This window comes from Oncorhynchus keta, chromosome 6 (genome assembly GCF_023373465.1).
Source record: "Oncorhynchus keta strain PuntledgeMale-10-30-2019 chromosome 6, Oket_V2, whole genome shotgun sequence".
Classification (NCBI taxonomy): domain Eukaryota; kingdom Metazoa; phylum Chordata; class Actinopteri; order Salmoniformes; family Salmonidae; genus Oncorhynchus; species Oncorhynchus keta.
In genome coordinates this window covers 8,424,733-8,445,728 of record NC_068426.1, presented here as the reverse complement: position 1 = coordinate 8,445,728, position 20,996 = coordinate 8,424,733, and the positions used below count along the sequence as shown (strand labels likewise).

The 20,996-nt window shown below is 46.3% G+C and overlaps 1 protein-coding gene across 1 annotated transcript in view; it reads right to left on the bottom strand.

Annotated features, from left to right (window-relative positions):
- ubl3a (ubiquitin-like 3a) overlaps positions 1–18,436 on the bottom strand; it is a 49,837-nt gene extending 31,401 nt beyond the window's left edge. Inside the window, exon 1 of the mRNA XM_052520494.1 lies at positions 17,639–18,436. Coding sequence (XP_052376454.1) covers positions 17,639–17,665 — 27 coding nt within the window. The 5' untranslated portion in view covers positions 17,666–18,436. The remainder of the gene's footprint in view (positions 1–17,638) is intronic.
- Positions 18,437–20,996: the final 2,560 nt, after the last annotated feature.

Sequence of the window (20,996 nt, the reverse complement as noted above, 5' to 3'; positions counted from 1 at the left end):
GCCTCCGTCTGTCCCCCTCTGCCCCCTACTGCCTCAGTCTGTCCCCTCTGCCTCCGTCTGTCCCCCTCTGCCTCCGTCTGTCCCCTCTGCCTCCGTCTGTCCCCTCTGCCTCCGTCTGTCCCCGTCTGTCCCCTCTGCCTCCGTCTGTCCCCCTCTGCCTCCGTCTGTCCCCCTCTGTCCCCCTCTGCCTCCGTCTGCCCCCTACTGCCTCCGTCTGCCCCCTCTGCTTCCATCTCCTCCACTCCCTGACCCTCCGTCTGTCCCCCTCTGCCTCCGTCTCTCTCCGTCTGTCCCTCTGCCTCCGTCTCTCTCCGTCTGTCCCTCTGCCTCCGTCTCTCTCCGTCTGTCCCTCTGCCTCCGTCTGTCCCCCTCTGCCTCCGTCTGTCCCCCTCTGCCTCCGTCTGTCCCCCTCTGCCTCCGTCTGTCCCCCTCTGCCTCCGTCTGCCCCCTCTGCTTCCATCTCCTCCACTCCCTGACCCTCCGTCTGTCCCCCTCTGCCTCCGTCTGTCCCACTCCCCGACCCTCCGTCTCTCTCCGTCTGTCCCTCTGCCTCCGTCTCTCTCCGTCTGTCCCTCTGCCTCAGTCTGTCCCCCTCTGCTTCAGTCTGTCCCACTCCCTGACCCTCCGTCTGTCCCCCTCTGCCTCAGTCTCCCCCACTCCCTGACCCTCCGTCTGTCCCACTCCCTCCCTCCCTCTGTCCCACTCCCCCACCCTCCGTCTGTCCCACTCCCCTATCCTCACTCTCCCACCCTCCGTCTGTCCCACTCCCTCCCTCACTCTCCCACCCTCCGTCTGTCCCACTCCCACCCTCCGTCTGTCCCACTCCCTCCCTCCCTCTGTCCCACTCCCTCCCTCCCTCACTCTCCCTCCGTCCGTCTGTCCCACTCCCCCACCCTCACTCTCCCACTCTCCGTCTGTCCCACTCCCGCACTCTCCGTCTGTCCCACTCCCCGTCTGTCCCACTCCCCCACTCTCCGTCTGTCCCACTCCCCGTCTGTCCCACTCCCCCACTCTCCGTCTGTCCCACTCCCCCACCGTCCCACTCTCCGTCTGTCCCACTCCCCCACTCTCCGTCTGTCCCACTCCCCCACCGTCCCACTCTCCGTCTGTCCCACTCCCCCACCGTCCCACTCTCCGTCTGTCCCACTCCCCCACCGTCCCACTCTCCGTCTGTCCCACTCCCCCACCCTCCCACTCTCCGTCTGTCCCACTCCCCCACCCTCCCACTCTCCGTCTGTCCCACTCCCCCACTCTCCGTCTGTCCCACTCCCCGTCTGTCCCACTCCCCCACTCTCCGTCTGTCCCACTCCCCCACTCTCCGTCTGTCCCACTCCCCCACCGTCCCACTCCCTCACTCCCTCCCTCCCTTCGTTATTCACTGTGTATTTATTCCTCATGTCATTAATTATATTTTTTATTTGATTCTTTATCTTATCTTTAACTCTGTTAACTCTTGAAAAGGCCGTAAGTCAGCATTTCACTGTTAGTCTACGAAGCATGTGGGGGGAAAAAGTTGATTTGATTTTGTGGTGAATGTAATTCTGTCCTCCTCGCTCCCTCCCTCTTTTTTTCAGCAGTAGTGAATGTATTCTCTCTCTTCCTGTCTGTCCCCCCCTCAGTAGCTGTAGTGGTGATGTAATCGTGCTCCTCTCTCTCTAACAGGACAGAGCTGTTGGATGGAAACTGTTCCCGGCTGAAAGGTTTATTTCTTAAACCAATCCATCACTTCCTCCCTCTAAACCATACTATGCCAATCCATCACTTCCTCCCTCTAAACCATACTATGCCAATCCCTCACTTCCTCCCTCTAAACCATACTATGCCAATCCCTCACTTCCTCCCTCTAAACCATACTATGCCAATCCATCACTTCCTCCCTCTAAACCATACTATGCCAATCCCTCACTTCCTCCCTCTAAACCATACTATGCCAATCCCTCACTTCCTCCCTCTTTAACCCCATACTATGCCAATCCCTCACTTCCTCCCTCTAAACCATACTATGCCAATCCCTCACTTCCTCCCTCTAAACCATACTATGCCAATCCCTCACTTCCTCCCTTTAAACCATACTATGCCAATCCCTCACTTCCTCCCTCTAAACCATACTATGCCAATCCCTAACTTCCTCCCTCTAAACCATACTATGCCAATCCCTCACTTCCTCCCTCTAAACCATACTATGCCAATCCCTCACTTCCTCCCTCTAAACCATACTATGCCAAACCCTCACTTCCTCCCTCTTTAACCCCATACTATGCCAATCCCTCACTTCCTCCCTCTAAACCATACTATGCCAATCCCTCACTTCCTCCCTCTAAACCATACTATGCCAATCTCTCACTTCCTCCCTCTTTCTAAAAACTTCCACACAAACCTTCTCAAACTCTTTCTCTCTTTAACCCAGACTACTTGAACTAAGGATGGACACTTATTTATGTTTTAATATTCAAACAACGCCAGGGGATTTTTTTTCGGGTAACCAGATATCCAAGGTTGTCTCAAGGGGAGTGGGATGTGCAAAAAAAAAACATTTATATTTCACCAAAAACCTTTTGGCGGGTTAAATGTAAAGCAGTCGATGAACACATCTTTATAAAAATCGCAAAAAAAGTTGATTTCTTTTTGACAAAGCTTTTTTCATTGTTAAAATAGCCCATAAGAAATGTCTTCAAAAATTAACACTCACTAAAGTAGTCAAATATTACCGTCCCGTTCGGATATCCAGATTTTCGATTAACTGTGCCGGTCCCTAATGCCAGCCTCGGTCACACTTTTCACTGCCTCGGTCACCCTTTTCTCAAATACACTGGGATTTTACTTGTGGTCTGAGAGAGGTGTTAGTGGGCTGACTGAAAGCTCAGAGGGAAACTGGGTTGAGGTCGGTGATAAATTTGTCTCTCTCTCTCCACATAAAAGTGCATTTGGGAACTATTCTGACCCCTTGACTTTTTCCACATTTTGTTACATTACAGCCTTATTATCAATTTGATTAAATACATTTTCCCCCTCATAAATCTTCACAAAATACCACATTTCATTTTACCTTTACCTTTACCTTTACCTTTATTTAACCAGGCAAGTCAGTTAAGAACACATTCTTATTTTCAATGACAGCCTGGGAACAGTGGGTTAACTGCCTGTTCAGGGGCAGAACGACAGATTTGTACCCTGTCAGCTCGGGGGTTTGAACTCGCAACCTTCTGGTTACTAGTCCAACGCTCTAACCACTAGGCTACGCTGCCGCCCCAAAGCAAAAGTCAGGTTTTTAGAAATTGTATCAAATTGATAAAAAAATAACAAACTCATATCACACTGACATAAGTATTCAAACCCTTTACTCAGTACTTTGTTGAACAACATTTGGCAGCAAGTACAGCCCCGAGTCTTCTTGGGTATGACGCTACAAGCTTGGCACACCTGTATTTGGGGGGTTCTCCCATTTATCTCTGCAGATCCTCTCAAGCTTTGTCAGGTTGGATGGACAGCTATTTTAAAGGTCTCTCCAGAGATGTTCAATCAGGTTCAAGTCCGAGCTCTGGCTGGGCCACTTCAAGGACATTGAGACTTGTCCCGAAGCCCGTCGGAGGTCCTGTGCTCTCTGAAGCAGCTTTTCATCAAGGATCACTCTGTACATTGCTCCGTTCATCTTTCCTTCGATCCTGACTAGTTTCCCAGTCCTAGCCGCTGAAAAACATTCCCACAGCATGATGCTGCCACCACCATGCTTCACAGTAGGGATGGTGCCAGGTTTCCTCCAGCTGTGACCCTTGGCATTTAAGCCAAAGAGTTCAATCTTGGTTTCATCAGACCAAAGAATCTTGTTTCTCATGTTCAGAGAGTCCTTTTGGAGCCTTTTGGCAAACTCCAACCGGGCTGTCGTGTGCCTTTTACAGAGGAACGGCTTCTGTCTGGCCACGCTACCCTAAAGGCTTGATTGGTGAAGTGCTGCAGAGATGATTGTCCTTCTGGAAACTTCTCCCATCTCCACAGAGGAACTCTGGAGAGAGTCACACTGTCAGGGAGACCATTGGGTTCTTGGTCACTTCCCTGACCAAGGCCCTTCACCCCGATTGCTCAGTTTGGCCGGGCGGCCAGCTCTGGGAAGAGTCTTGGTGGTTCCAAACATCTTCCATTTAATAATGGAGGCCAATGTGTTCTTGGGGACTTTCAATGCTACAGAACTTTTATACTTTTCCCCAGATCTGTGCCTCGACAATCTATACAGATAATTCCTTCAGCCTCATGGCTTGGTTTTTGTCTGACATTTGTTGACAGGTGTGTGCAATTCCAAATCATGTCCAATCAATTGAATTTAAACACAGGTGGACTCCAATCAAGTTGTAGAAACATCTCAAGGATGATCAACGGAAACAGGATGCACCTGAACTCAATTTTCAGTCTCATTGCAAAAAGGTCTGAATACTTATGTAAATCAGGTATTTTATTTTTATTTTTAATCCATTTGTAGAAATGTCTAAAAACCTGTTTTCACTTTGTCGTTATGGGGTTTTGTGTGAAGATCGATGAGGGAAAAAAGGTAATTTAATCTATTGTAGAATAAGGCTGTAATGCAACAAAACATGGGAAAGGTCAAGGGGTCTGAATACTTTCCTAATGCAGTGAAGAGGCGACTCTGGGATGCTGGCCTTCTAGGCAGCAGAGTTGCAAAGAAAAAGATATATCTCAGACTGGCCAATAAAAAGAAAAGATTATGATGGGCAAAAGAACACAGACACTGGAGAGAGGAACTTTGCCTAGAAGGCCAGCATCCTGGAGTCGCCTCTTCATTGTTGATGTTGAGACTTGTTTCGCGGGTACTATTTAATGTTTAATTTGAGAAACATACAACTCACAAGTCCTCAACTGGCAGCTTCATTAAATAGTACCCGCACAACACCAGTCTCAACGTCAACAATGAAGAGGCGACTCCGGAATGCTGGCCGACACCATTCCCTCTTTCAATTTTCTTGTCTATTCTCTGGTGTTAGTCCTCCCAAAGTTATACCAGAGCCTTGTCCCTTTGTGTATACCAGAGCCTTGTCCTTTTGTGAGCCTTGTCCCTTTGTGTATACCAGAGCCTTGTCTCTTTCCTTCCTCACTGTGCTAGGTCAGAGCTCCACTTCCTGGTTCGTCTCACAGTGACAGCATTCTGAACAGGTCAGACAGGTTACAGCTGGTTTCATAATACATACACCTGTTTATCACCTACCTGTCTCTCTTCTTGTCTTCCTAATACATACACCTGTTTATCACCTACCTGTCTCTCTTCTTGTCTTCCTAATACATACACCTGTTTATCACCTACCTGTCTCTCTTCTTGTCTTCCTAATAGATACACCTGTTTAACACCTACCTGTCTCTCTTCTTGTCTTCCTAATAGATACACCTGTTTAACACCTACCTGTCTCTCTTCTTGTCTTCCTAATAGATACACCTGTTTAACACCTACCTGTCTCTCTTCTTGTCTTCCTAATACATACACCTGTTTAACACCTACCTGTCTCTCTTCTTGTCTTCCTAATAGATACACCTGTTTAACACCTACCTGTCTCTCTTCTTGTCTTCCTAATACATACACCTGTTTAACACCTACCTGTCTCTCTTCTTGTCTTCCTAATACATACACCTGTCTGTCCATGTTTGTTCAGCTTAACTCACCAGGTCTCATAAACTGGGTTTATTAGTAATACAAAATATTTGTTTAAATATTAATACATATATATATTAATACATATAGTTGAAGTCGGAAGTTTACATACACCTTAGCCAAATACTTTTAAAATCCGTTTTTCACAATTCCTGACATTTAATCCTAGGAAAAAATTTAAAAAACTTGAAAGTTTCCAAAATTGTTAAAATAATGTCTGTGAGTATAACAGAACTGATATGGCTGGCCAAAACCTGAGGAAGATCCATCCAGGAAGTGCTATTATTTTGAAATGGCTGTTTTTCCATTGAAATCCACCATACAAAGACTTACGACCCAGTTCAGGATCCCTATGGCTTCCACTACATGTGGCAAATCTTTAGGCATTGTTTCAGGCTTTTACTCTGAAACATGAGGGAGAAGCACCACTTTCAATGAGAAGACAGTTGAAATTTCCAGACTTGAGTCCTGCGCATGACCGGGAGCGTGCCTTTCTTGTTTTTCTTTTCTATTGATGAAGCTATAGTCCAGCTGAAATATGATAGATTATTCATGACAAAAACAACCTGCGGATTGATTATAAACATTGTTTGACATGTTTCTAATGACTTTTATGGTACTTCATTGATTTTTCATCTGCCTGCTGTGACCGTGCTTTGGGCCAATGGATGACTGAACAAAACGCACCAACAAAACGGAGGTTTTTGGACATAAACAGGGACTTTACCGAACAAAACAAACATTTATTGTGTAACATGGAGTCTTGTGAGCGCAACCATCCGAAGATCATCAAAGGTAAGTGATACATTTTATCGCTATTTCTGACTTTTGTTCCTCCTCTGCTTGGCTGTTTACTGTTTGTAATGATTTGTCGGTTGGGCGCTGTTCTCAGATAATCGCATGGTATGCTTTCGCCGTAAAGCCTTTTGGAAATCTGACACCGTGGTTGGATTAACAAGATGTTCATCTTTAAACCGATGTATAACACTTGTATGTTTTATGAATTTTTATAGTATTTCTGTTTTTGAATTTGCCACACTGCAATTTCACTGGATGTTGGCCAGGTGGGACACTACCGTTCCACACCCCCTAGAGAGGTTAAACATCTGCTCAGAACGAAGATTCAAAAGATGTCTGCAGAAAGAATGGGATGTCAGCTATGACATCACACGTAGACTTTGAAAACATCTATTTTGATTATTGAACTACAGTGAGTGAAGTGGATTTACATCCAGTAACAGAATGATAACAGAATGATAACTGTACTATACAGAAATGCATAATTAAAGATATGAATGTCATTCTCTTCATGGTGATGTATCCTGAATAGGTACACAAAAGGTGGAAATATGCAATATTCTTCTTTTGTATATTTGGGTATTATTCAACACCCAGGCTATTATTGTAACAAGCCCAATCCCCAAACAAGACCACATTTTGTTTGGGCAGGACCAGACCAAATCTGAACCAATCACAGATGCCTATGCTTCACAAGTTTGGACATCACAGTCCCACACAGTATATTAGAGTAGAGTATAGTGGACATTTTGAGTACAGCACCCTTCTCTACGGCGCGGCACCCTTCTCTACGGCACCCTTCTCTACGGCACCCTTCTCTACGGCGGCCTTCTCTACGGCGGCCTTCTCTACGGCACCCTTCTCTACGGCACCCTTCTCTCCGGCCTTCTCTACGGCGCCCCTTCTCTACGGCGCCCTTCTCTACGGCGCCCTTCTCTACGGCACCCTTCTCTACGGCACCCTTCTCTACGGCACCCTTCTCTACGGCACCCTTCTCTACGGCGCGGCACCCTTCTCTACGGCGCGGCACCCTTCTCTACGGCACCCTTCTCTACGGCGCGGCACCCTTCTCTACGGCGCGGCACCCTTCTCTACGGCGCAGCACCCTTCTCTACGGCACCCTTCTCTACGGCACCCTTCTCTACGGCACCCTTCTCTACGGCACCCTTCTCTATGGCGCGGCACCCTCTACGGCACCCTTCTCTACGGCGCGGCACCCTCCTCTACGGCACCCTTCTCTACGGCACGGCACCCTCCTCTACGGTGCGGCACCCTTCTCTACGGCGCGGCACCCTTCTCTACGGCGCGGCACCCTTCTCTACGGCACCCTTCTCTACGGCACCCTTCTCTACGGCGCGGCACCCTTCTCTACGGCACCCTCCTCTACGGCGCTGCACCCTCCTCTACGGCACCCTCCTCTACGGCGCCCTCTCTACGGCGTGGCACCCTCCTCTACGGCACCCGCTGCACCCTCCTCTACGGCGCTGCACCCTCCTCTACAGCACCCTCCTCTACGGCGCCCTTCTCTACACGGCACCCTTCGTGGCACCCTCCTCTACGGCACCTCCTCTACGGCACCCTCCTCGCGGCACCCTCCTCTACGGCACCCTCCTCTACGGCACCCTCCTCTACGGCACCCTCCTCTACGGCGCTGCACCCTCCTCTACGGCACCCTCCTCTACGGCGCCCTTCTCTACGGCGTGGCACCCTCCTCTACGGCGCGGCACCCTTCTCTACAGCGCGGCACCCTTCTCTATGGCACCCTCCTCTATGGCACCCTCCTCTACGCCACCCTCCTCTACGGCACCCTCCTCTACGGCACCCTCCTCTACGGCACCCTTCTCTACGGCGCGGCACCCTTCTCTACGGCGTGGCACCCTCCTCTACGGCGCGGCACCCTTCTCTACAGCACCCTCCTCTACGGCACCCTCCTCTACGGCACCCTCCTCTACGGCACCCTCCTCTACGGCACCTTCCTCTACGGCACCCTCCTCTACGGCGCCCTCCTCTACGGCGCAGCGGCACCCTTCTCTACAGCGGCACCCTTCTCTACAGCGCGGCACCCTTCTCTATGGCACCCTCCTCTACGGCACCCTCCTCTACGGCACCCTCCTCTACGGCACCCTCCTCTACGCCACCCTCCTCTACGGCACCCTCCTCTACGGCACCCTCCTCTACGGCACCCTTCTCTACGGCGCGGCACCCTTCTCTACGGCGCACACCCTTCTCTACAGCACCCTCCTCTACGGCACCCTCCTCTACGGCACCCTCCTCTACGGCACCCTCCTCTACGGCACCCTTCTCTACGGCACCCTTCTCTACGGCACCCTTCTCTACGGCGCGGCGCCCTTCTCTACGGCACCCTTCTCTACGGCGCGGCACCCTTCTCTACGGCGCGGCACCCTTCTCTACAGCGCGGCACCCTTCTCTACGGCGCGGCACCCTTCTCTACGGCGCGGCACCCTTCTCTACGGCGCGGCACCCTTCTCTACGGCGCGGCACCCTTCTCTACGGCGCGGCACCCTTCACTACTGTACTGTCTGAACTTAATATAATAATAATAAATAATATATGCCATTTAGCAGACGCTTTTATCCAAAGCGACTTACAGTCATGTGTGCATACATTCTACGTATGGGTGGTCCCGGGTAAACGAACCCACTACCCTGGCGTTACAAGCGCCATGCTCTACCAACTGAGCTGAAGCATAGACGTCTATGATTGGTTCAGATTTGTTCCAGCCAGGGCAGAGTGACCAAAATGACAAAACTCCTTTTCAACGTCCACGGACGTCCGGTGTCGGTCGGTGCTTGTTACAGTAAATGGAAAGACGGTGGGTGTCATGTTAGGTGTCTGTCAGAGCCGGGGCGAGGTGACATTAACTGGAGACGGAGATGAGAGAGAGAGAGAGCGACTGAGAGGAAAGTGAGTGGGACGGAGGGGTTGTCCAGACAGTTTTCACAGTCTTGCTTTGACCACCACATGACAGACAGAGAAGGAAAAAACTGAGCTGAACATTAACAGTGTGCAGGTGGACAGTAGTACTGAACATTAACAGTATACCAGTAGAAGGGAGGACAGTAGTACTGAACATTAACAGTATGCCAGTGGAAGGGAGGACAGTAGTACTGAACATTAACAGTATGCCAGTGGAAGGGAGGACAGTAGTACTGAACATTAACAGTATACCAGTGGAAGGGAGGACAGTAGTACTGAACATTAACAGTATGCCAGTGGAAGGGAGGACAGTAGTACTGAACATTAACAGTATGCCAGTGGAAGGGAGGACAGTAGTACTGAACATTAACAGTATGCCAGTGGAAGGGAGGACAGTAGTACTGAACATTAACAGTATACCAGTGGAAGGGAGGACAGTAGTACTGAACATTAACAGTGTGCCAGTGGAAGGGAGGACAGTAGTACTGAACATTAACAGTATACCAGTGGAAGGGAGGACAGTAGTACTGAACATTAACAGTATACCAGTGGAAGGGAGGACAGTAGTACTGAACATTAACAGTATGCCAGTGGAAGGGAGGACAGTAGTACTGAACATTAACAGTGCCAGTGGAAGGGAGGACAGTAGTACTGAACATTAACAGTATACCAGTGGAAGGGAGGACAGTAGTACTGAACATTAACAGTATGCCAGTGGAAGGAGGACAGTAGTACTGAACATTAACAGTGTGCCAGTGGAAGGAAGGACAGTAGTACTGAACATTAACAGTGTGCCAGTGGAAGGGAGGACAGTACTACTGAACATTAACAGTATGCCAGTGGAAGGACAGTACTACTGAACATTAACAGTATGCCAGTGGAAGGGAGGACAGTAGTACTGAACATTAACAGTGTGCCAGTGGAAGGGAGGACAGTAGTACTGAACATTAACAGTGTGCCAGTGGAAGGGAGGACAGTAGTACTGAACATTAACAGTGTGCCAGTGGAAGGGAGGACAGTAGTACTGAACATTAACAGTATACCAGTGGAAGGGAGGACAGTAGTACTGAACATTAACAGTGTGCCAGTGGAAGGGAGGACAGTAGTACTGAACATTAACAGTGTGCCAGTGGAAGGGAGGACAGTAGTACTGAACATTAACAGTGTGCCAGTGGAAGGGAGGACAGTAGTACTGAACATTAACAGTATACCAGTGGAAGGGAGGACAGTAGTACTGAACATTAACAGTATACCAGTGGAAGGGAGGACAGTAGTACTGAACATTAACAGTATACCAGTGGAAGGGAGGACAGTAGTACTGAACATTAACAGTGTGCCAGTGGAAGGGAGGACAGTAGTACTGAACATTAACAGTATGCCAGTGGAAGGGAGGACAGTAGTACTGAACATTAACAGTGTGCCAGGAGGACAGTAGTACTGAACATTAACAGTATACCAGTGGAAGGGAGGACAGTAGTACTGAACATTAACAGTATACCAGTGGAAGGGAGGACAGTAGTACTGAACATTAACAGTATACCAGTAGAAGGGAGGACAGTAGTACTGAACATTAACAGTATGCCAGGAGGACAGTAGTACTGAACATTAACAGTATGCCAGTGGAAGGGAGGACAGTAGTACTGAACATTAACAGTATACCAGTGGAAGGGAGGACAGTAGTACTGAACATTAACAGTATGCCAGTGGAAGGGAGGACAGTAGTACTGAACATTAACAGTGTGCCAGGAGGACAGTAGTACTGAACATTAACAGTATACCAGTGGAAGGGAGGACAGTAGTACTGAACATTAACAGTGTGCCAGTGGAAGGGAGGACAGTAGTACTGAACATTAACAGTATACCAGTAGAAGGGAGGACAGTAGTACTGAACATTAACAGTATGCCAGTGGAAGGGAGGACAGTAGTACTGAACATTAACAGTATGCCAGTGGAAGGGAGGACAGTAGTACTGAACATTAACAGTGTGCCAGTGGAAGGGAGGACAGTAGTGACCCAACATTAACAGTATGCCAGTGGAAGGGAGGATCAGTAGTTACTGAACATTAACAGTTGATATACCAGTGGAAGGGAGGTCTACTTTTAGTAGTTACTGAACATTAACAGTGTGCCAGTGGAAGGGAGGAAAATAGTATCTGAACATTAACAGAATTATACCAGTGGAACAAAAGGCAAACATTTAGCAAAACTAAAACATTAACAGTGTGCCAGTGGAAGCTGTTTATGAGTTGGAGGACAGTTGTACTGAACATTAACAGTAAGAATACCAGTGGAAGGGAGGACAGTAGTACTGAACATTAACAGTATGCCAGTGGAAGGGAGGACAGTAGTACTGAACATTAACAGTGTGCCAGTGGAAGGGAGGACAGTAAGCAGGTGACCCAACTGTGGTTTGTGACTACTATGATTTTCTCATTGTAGCCAATTCAAAATATCAATAATTACGTTACTGATAATAATTCATAAACAAAGTTGATATAACTAAAAAAAAAAACTATAATGAATTGATAGGTCTACTTTTACTTGTTACTTCTGGGAACTTTCATTATCCTCTCTCCTCATGAGGGAGAGAAATTAGAAAATATATCTTCAAGATATGTGGTAACAGAATTATAAGGCACAAGGCAATGTTTTTTACACTTACAAAAGGCAAATCATTTCAGCAAAACTAAATATAAGTGTTGATATTAGTGTACATGGGTCTTTACTTCCACATTATGGTGTTTTGATGTATTTCTAATGCTGTTTAAGACTTGTTCTGGTAGACGTTTTCTAAGAACCCCTTTTCCATCCGTTTGACTAGAAATTAAAGCTTATTCCTCATTTTTTTGTATGTAAAATTGTTGAAACATGTATCTATACCTTCATTTAAAAACAATATATAGACTTTTAGCTTTCATTTGATATTCTCCTAGGAAACTTCACATGTTGGTGCTCAGGGGTCCTTTTAGATGGTAATGCCCGGAATGTGTACTAATACTGAGACAGGCTAGTGAGAGGTGATACAGGATGCGCATTTCAACCACAAGAAACCCACTCCATCCCTGTTTCCTCTCTCTCTTTCACCCCCAGCCCACACACACCTCTCACCTTTAACCCCTGCTACATCCAACTGTGTGTGGTAGCTAGAACAGAAGGGTATTCAATCTTTTGTGGAGTACGGAATGACCCAGTCCATTGTGACCATTCTAATTGATTCTACTTAATAACCTCACAATGGGCTCCTAAACTCAGTCCTTCTAGAACCTTAGAACACTGGAACAGAACACTGAGGCACACACACACTCCCATTGTTATGACGTTCCTGCCCCACACCTCCACACTTCACAGGTGAGGACCACACAGCGATGAGACGCCTTCTGTGTGTTATCCACGCTCTCTCTTTATTTCCCCTCCTCGGTTCCTACCTTCCTCTTCCTCTCCTTTAACCATAAATCTCATTCGCTCTTGGTTAAAAAGTGGATGTATTCATAGGCTTTATTCTACAGTTCCGTCTTCACCTCCAACTCTGACCCTCTCTCTCATCCAGCTGAACACTTATCGCTGCCACACACACACACACACACACACACACACACACACACACCTTTTCTTTACTATGATTGAATTACAGTACTGTCGCAGGTAGAGAGAGTGAGAGAGCGCGAGAGAGATTGTGAGCGTTCCTAGGGTAGTCAGCGTACTTTAATTACTAGCCTATGGCAGACCTCCAAGCCCTGGGCATTCATACCTCGTCTATGGTTGGACAGGTCATAGTATTCCTCATGTGGTATGAGGTAGAACAAAGCAACACACACAACCCCTCAGAGTTAGGCCACAGTCAGACACAATCCCAACTGAACTCATTATCCCAACATTATTACAACGTTAGCCTGCCATGGCCTACGTGGAATAGCCCAGGGATCTAATGGACGAGCGACGCTCCCCATCCAACCTAACAGAGCTTGAGAGGATCTGCAGATAAGAATGGGGAGAAACTCCCCAAATACAGGTGTGCCAAGCTTGTAGCGTCATACCCAAGAAGAATCAAGGCTGTAATCGCTACCAAAAGGGTCTGTATTTTAATTGTAATAAATTAAGACTTTATTGTATTAATCTCCTATTTGCATATTGGATGTAATTAACTGGTCTAAAAAAATGAATTAGTGGAATGGAATCACATAATAGATAAGGAAGTTGACGTGGATAAGAATAAATCTCACTATTCGAGGAATGTCCATTAGTGTCCATTAATAAATATCAGGTAATAGAGGATAGTTTCGGAAATGTGGGGTATTGGAATGAATGGAATTCTACAGTAATTCAATTCAATGTTTCAAGGATAAAATGACATCATTTTTTGTTGTTATAGCAACATTAGTAAAAACATGTAAATAATAAACTTCCGGTCAAAAGTTAGAACATCTACTCATTCAAGGGTTTTCTTTATTTTTACTATGTTCTACATTGTAGAATAATATAGTGAAGTCATCAAAACAATGAAATAACACATATAGACTCATGTAGCAACCAAAAAAAAAGTGTTAAACAAATCTAAATATATTATATTTGAGTTTTGAGATTCTTCAAAATAGCCAACCTTTGTCTTGATGACAGCACTACCCCCCTCCTAACTCTGACTCTATTGATAGCTACTTCACTGAGGAAGATTGTACTTTCCATGCCTGTGATGTGGTTGTCCCACCTAGCGATCTTAAGAAGAATGCATTAACTATACGTGTCTCTGGATAAGAGTCTGCTAAATGACTCAGATGTCAATGTCATATGATCGTGGCAGGGATCAAAGACAGGCAATAGAGAGAGATTGCACCGCCCATGTTGAGGCGAGGCAAGGAGGAGGAGGAACTGGTCAATACATGACAATGTGTGTTATAAGACACTATCAGTTCAACTCCTCATCTTTGCTGACTGTAGCCCAAGTGCTCGAAGAGAACAGTTGTTGCCATCATTGTGATTTAATTTGGCAGGGGTCAGAGACAGTAGAGAGGAGGGGTGTGAATGTTCAAATGTTAAAACATTTAAAGGAATTTGGAATCTTTAACATTCAGGAAAATCCCTAACCCGAAACACTATGTTTTTTTCACCACTTAATTCAAATCACAGTGCAAGTTATCACAAAACACAGCATTTTCGGTGTTATAGTCGATAGGCTATAAAGGCCTGGGAAAGTTGTGTAATTCAGATAAATACAGAGAGGAAGAGGTGAACTTTAGACTACTTTGGTGAATTTGCAATGCATGCAAGACAAGACATTGCGAGATGCAGATTACCAAAACATGGCCTGCCTGCTCCGTCTCTTGGCTAATGATGCAAGTGTGTGTTCAGTCTTCAGTCTGTTGCGTGTAGAATATCCTAGCCTACTCATGGCACTGATGTCGCCAGGATACAGAGGTATCTTCGGGCCAGTCTTGCGAGCACGTGGTAGCCTACTATTCATTTTAGCCTCATAATATGAAATTACAGTAGGCTTTATCCCTTATCCTTTTCAAACATAATGGAATGTGGGCCTTTGAAAGCGCCTCGGCTTCAGCATGTTTGTTAGGGTAGACTTACACAAAACATTTTTAAATGCCAACACGAAACCTTCCCTGGAGATTTGAATGGGCATTTTACTTGTCTGTAAAGGAATGAGGCTTCTGAAGCAGGACTAAAGTCCATCACTAGGCAACCAGAACTGTAAATCAAATCATCTTGATCTGCTGCACGGCAGCCAGGAACATCTCTCCTTAAAAAAAGTACTTTAAAGTTTGTTAAATATCGTGATTTACCAAAACATTTAGTAGAAATACAACATCTAGCTACCATACCATAAAAACACAGCATAAAAAAACAACAGCAGTACGTCAAAATCAGCTACTTTTATTGTTTTTAGGGGAAAAATACAGAACATTTTATGCTGGAGCAGAATTCTATTCACTTTTTTTATTGTCTAAAAAAGTTCTGTCTCTGAAGGGTTCTCTGTCTCTAAAGGGTTCTCTGTCTCTAAAGGGTTCTCTGTCTCTAAAGGGTTCTCTGTCTCTAAAGGGTTCTCTGTCTCTAAAGGGTTCTCTGTCTCTAAAGGGTTCTCTGTCTCTAAAGGGTTCTCTGTCTCTAAAGGGTTCTCTGTCTCTAAAGGGTTCTCTGTCTCTAAAGGGTTCTCTGTCTCTAAAGGGTGCTCTGTCTCTAAAGGGTGCTCTGTCTCTAAAGGGTGCTCTGTCTCTAAAGGGTGCTCTGTCTCTAAAGGGTGCTCTGTCTCTAAAGGGTGCTCTGTCTCTAAAGGGTGCTCTGTCTCTAAAGGGTGCTCTGTCTCTAAAGGGTGCTCTGTCTCTAAAGGGTGCTCTGTCTCTAAAGGGTGCTCTGTCTCTAAAGGGTGCTCTGTCTCTAAAGGGTGCTCTGTCTCTAAAGGGTGCTCTGTCTCTAAAGGGTGCTCTGTCTCTAAAGGGTGCTCTGTCTCTAAAGGGTGCTCTGTCTCTAAAGGGTGCTCTGCTCTGTCTCTAAAGGGTGCTCTGTCTCTAAAGGGTGCTCTGTCTCTAAAGGGTGCTCTGTCTCTAAAGGGTGCTCTGTCTCTAAAGGGTGCTCTGTCTCTAAAGGGTGCTCTGTCTCTAAAGGGTGCTCTGTCTCTAAAGGGTGCTCTGTCTCTAAAAGGGTGCTCTGTCTAAAGGGTGCTCTGTCTCTAAAGGGTGCTCTGTCTCTAAAGGGTGCTCTGTCTCTAAAGGGTGCTCTGTCTCTAAAGGGTGCTCTGTCTCTAAAGGGTGCTCTGTCTCTAAAGGGTGCTCTGTCTCTAAAGGGTGCTCTGTCTCTAAAGGGTGCTCTGTCTCTAAAGGGTGCTCTGTCTCTAAAGGGTGCTCTGTCTCTAAAGGGTGCTCTGTCTCTAAAGGGTGCTCTGTCTCTAAAGGGTGCTCTGTCTCTAAAGGGTGCTCTGTCTCTAAAGGGTGCTCTGTCTCTAAAGGGTGCTCTGTCTCTAAAGGGTGCTCTGTCTCTAAAGGGTGCTCTGTCTCTAAAGGGTGCTCTGTCTCTAAAGGGTGCTCTGTCTCTGCTCTGTCTCTAAAGGGTGCTCTGTCTCTAAAGGGTGCTCTGTCTCTAAAGGGTGCTCTGTCTCTGTCTAAAGGGTGCTCTGTCTCTAAAGGGTGAGGGTGCTCTGTCTCTAAAGGGTGCTGTGCTCTGTCTCTAAAGGGGCTCTGTTCTCTGTCTCTGCTCTGTCTCTAAAGGGTTCTCTGTCTCTGAGGGGTTCTCTGTCTCTGAGGGGTTCTCTGTCTCTGAGGGTTCTCTGTCTCTGAGGGGTTCTCTGTCTCTGAGGGTTCTCTGTCTCTGAGGGTTCTCTGTCTCTGAGGGTTCTCTGTCTCTGAGGGTTCTCTGTCTCTGAGGGTTCTCTGTCTCTGAGGGGTTCTCTGTCTCTGAGGGGTTCTCTGTCTCTGTCTCTGAGGGGTTCTCTGTCTCTGAGGGTTCTCTGTCTCTGAGGGTTCTCTGTCTCTGAGGGGTTCTCTGTCTCTGAGGGGTCTCTGAGGGGTTCTCTGTCTCTGAGGGTTCTCTGTCTGTCTCTGAGGGGTTCTCTGTCTCTGAGGGGTTCTCTGTCTCTGAGGGTTCTCTGTCTCTGAGGGTTCTCTGTCTCTGAGGGGTTCTCTGTCTCTGAGGGGTTCTCTGTCTCTGAGGGGTTCTCTTCTCTGTTCTCTGAGGGTTCTCTGTCTCTGAAGGGTTCTCTGTCTCTACTGCCCATGTGGAGGCAGGGAGAGGACGAACAGATCATCAGGTGAGACTTTGGGTGTGTTTTCCCTTCAAAATCCACCAGAAACAACCATTTCACAGCTATTTTTTATTGTATTATTCTCCTGGGGGAGGGGGACACCGGAACCCATTAACCCTGACCCCCCCCTGCAAAGGGCACCCCACACAGACAGCAGCTAAATGTAAACAGTAGCCCCACTGTGCCAAATGTTATAGCTACTGCTGCTATCTGGGCTTCTCGTCCTTTTCCTTATCTAATATTTTTCAAATCTCTTAATCATTAACATTTTATTTAATAAAAAAAAAAATGATAGCCATCTGACCAGCCAAAATAACATTATTTGATTGGCCAATTTCGTTATCTAGTCATCTTCAAGTTTGTCTACAGGCTGAAGAATAGACCGAGTTTAATCACACTGATAAGAATTTATTATAGACCTATTCACAATGTGAATATTCACAATATGAATTTAACGTTGGAGGACACCGAACTGGTTACATTTTTCTTCTGAAACATTTGGCAAAATTTCTCACCATGTCTGCCGGGGTAGAGCCCGTCATCTTTGGAATCCGCTCACCGTAGGGCTTCAAGGAAGGAAATAGAATTTCCCCTATCGTCGTCTTTAAAATCTCGTAGACGGCAAATGATGAGTCTTTGATAATCAATTAAACGTCCAAAACACCAATTAAATCCCGTTAGTATCGATAGTCATCCTTTCAGAGTCACGAACGAATGTTGGAATGTGTTTTTCTTCTATTTCACACAAATTAGACATTTACTCCGTGTATTTTTTCGGTTACAAAAAAAAGGTTTTTAAAAACAGACTAGGATGTGCTTATAGATTCGACCGGAGGCGACCCTCCGACCCCCAAATGTGTAAAAAGATCAGCCTTTATATAAAGGTGCCTACGCCATAGGAAAATAAAATATATCGCGCTGTAACATCCGGACACGCCGATTTCTCTGTAAATCCGAACGGCTCTTCTGTTGCAAAAAAAAAATAAACGGAAAACTTCCACCGTTCTAAACGTTCAGTGGCGTTAAAATGTCTCTCTCATACTCCGAAAAGCCGAGTTAAACCTTCGTTTTAGTCACAGACTATGTCCCTGTCTCTCTTCCTCCCGTCTGACTGTCATACTGGCTCAGAAGAACATGGCGGCAGTTCACTTCACGGTAGGAAAAAAAAAAGCGCTGAACTGAAAAGAGAGAGGGAGGAGGGGGAGACTACTGTTGCGAGTTGGAAAGATAAAACGGTCTCGGTGTCGTTTGGTGGGGGTAAAGCTTGCTTGCATAGGCCTCCGTGTCGAGAAAGGGGCGGAAAGTGGGGGGGTTCTTTTCACGTGAATGAACACAGACACACTCACACTCCCAGAGGGTTCGAGTCAAAGTGACCCTAGACACACCAAGGTGACCAGTCTATAAAAAGACTAAAGATATCTACATGATTAAACAGAAGGTCATGCTTCACTGTGTCACTAAACTATGATTCATGCTTTCCTAATAGGTTTACTCTAATTTGAATTAGATTCATCGGGATGTTTAGGCAGCAGCCATATTTTATAACCTATTATATGAGTCATAAGGATTAATTGTAATTGAATCATTGTAGTTGCCTGTATACTTGCCTGGTACATTATAAATAATATAGTATTAATAATTGATACATTCACAAACCTATGTTTTTTTGTTTGGAACATTAAAAAAAGGACATTCATTTTTATGAATAATATTCTAGGCCTATAATGCATGTCTGACACTTTGGTCAGTGAGAGGTATAGAAGATCTGAAAGATGTATCATTTCAGGCGACAGTACAGTGGTTTTCCACCGATGGTTGAGGTCCTGACTGGGGAAGAGCAGATCTTGGCCCGTATCTCTGGTTCTGAGAGCAGCCGGTGACTGGGAGGGTAAGAGAGGGGAGTGCCTGGGTTTAGGGGTTCATCTTGGAACAAGGGTGAAAATTTCAAGTCAATTACGTTAAACCTTCAGACAGGGCCTGCATGTGTGTGTGTGTGTGTCTGTCTGAGTGTGTGTCTGTGTGAGTGTGTATGTGTGTCTGTGTGAGTGTGTGTCTGTGTGAGTGTGTGTCTGTGTGAGTGTGTATGTGTGTCTGTGTGAGTGTGTGTCTGTGTGAGTGTGTGTCTGTGTGAGTGTGCATGTGTGTCTGTGTGAGTGTGAGTATGTCTGTGTGAGTGTGTGTCTGTCTATGTGTGTGTATGTGTCTGTGTAAGTGTGTCTGTGAGTGTGTCTGTGTCTGTGTGAGTGTGTGGCTGTGTGTATATGTGTCTGTGTGAGTGTGTGTCTGTGTGTATATGTGTCTGTGTGTATATGTGTCTGTGTGAGTGTGTGTCTGTGTGTATATGTGTCTGTGTGAGTGTGTGTCTGTTTGTATATGTGTCTGTGTGAGTGTGTGTCTGTGTGTATATGTGTCTGTGTGTATATGTGTCTGTGTGAGTGTGTGTCTGTTTGTATATGTGTCTGTGTGAGTGTGTGTCTGTGTGAGTGTGTGTCTGTGTGAGTGTGTGTCTGTGTGAGTGTGTGTCTGTGTGTGTATGTGTGAGTGTGTGTCTGTGTGTATATGTGTCTGTGTGAGTGTGTGTCTGTGTGTATATGTGTGAGTGTGTGTCTGTGTGTATATGTGTCTGTGTGAGTGTGTGTCTATGTGTCTGTGTGAGTGTGTGTCTGTGTGTATATGTGTCTGTGTGAGTGTGTGTCTTTGTGTATATGTGTCTGTGTGAGTGTGTGTCTGTGTGTATATGTGTCTGTGTGAGTGTGTGTCTGTTTGTATATGTGTCTGTGTGAGTGTGAGTGTGTGTCTGTGTGAGTGTGTGTCTGTGTGAGTGTGTGTCTGTGTGTATATGTGTCTGTGTGAGTGTGTTTCTGTGTGAGTGTGTGTATATGTGTCTGTGTGTGTGTGTGTCTGTGTGTCTGTGTGTGTGTGTGAGTGTGTGTATGTGTGTATGTGTGTCTGTGTGAGTGTGTGTCTGTGTGAGTGTGTGTATGTGTGTATATGTGTCTGTGTGAGTGTGTGTATGTGTGTATATGTGTCTGTGTGAGTGTGTGTCTGTGTGTATATGTGTCTGTGTGAGTGTGTGTGTGTGTGTGTATGTGTGTATATGTGTCTGTGTGAGTGTGTGTCTGTGTGTATATGTGTCTGTGTGTGTGTGTGTCTGTGTGTATATGTGTCTGTGTGAGTGTGTGTCTGTGTGTATATGTGTCTGTGTGAGTGTGTGTCTGTGTGTCTGTGTGAGTGTGTGTATGTGTGTATATGTGTCTGTGTGAGTGTGTGTCTGTGTGAGTGTGTGTATATGTGTCTGTGTGAGTGTGTGTCTGTGTGAGTGTGTGTATGTGTGAGTGTGTGTATGTGTGTATATGTGTCTGTGTGAGTGTGTGTCTGTGTGAGTGTGTGTCTGTGTGAGTGTGTGTCTGTGTGTATATGTGTCTGTGTGTATATGTGTCTGTGTGTGTATGTGTCTGTGTGAGTGTGTGTCTGTGTGAGTGTGTGTATGTGTGTATATGTGTCTGTGTGAGTGTGTGTGTGTGTGTATGTGTCTGTGTGAGTGTGTGTATATGTGTCTGTGTGAGTGTGTGTATGTGTGTATATGTGTCTGTGTGAGTGTGTGAGGGGCCCTCTGAACTCGTCTGTAAGCCAAGACTCTCAATATGTCACCAGATCAACTCTGTCAATTCAATTCTAAAGGGGCTGATATGATGGATGTGTGTGTGTGTGTGTGTGTGTGTGTGTGTGTGTGTGTGTGTGTGTGTGTGTGTGTGTGTGTGTGTGTGTGTGTGTGTGTGTGTGTGTGTGTGTGTGTGTGTGTGTTTTCCCTAATCTGCGCAATGGAAGTGTTTCAGTGAGTTCGTTGTCTTGCTTACCAGAGCCAAAGTCCAA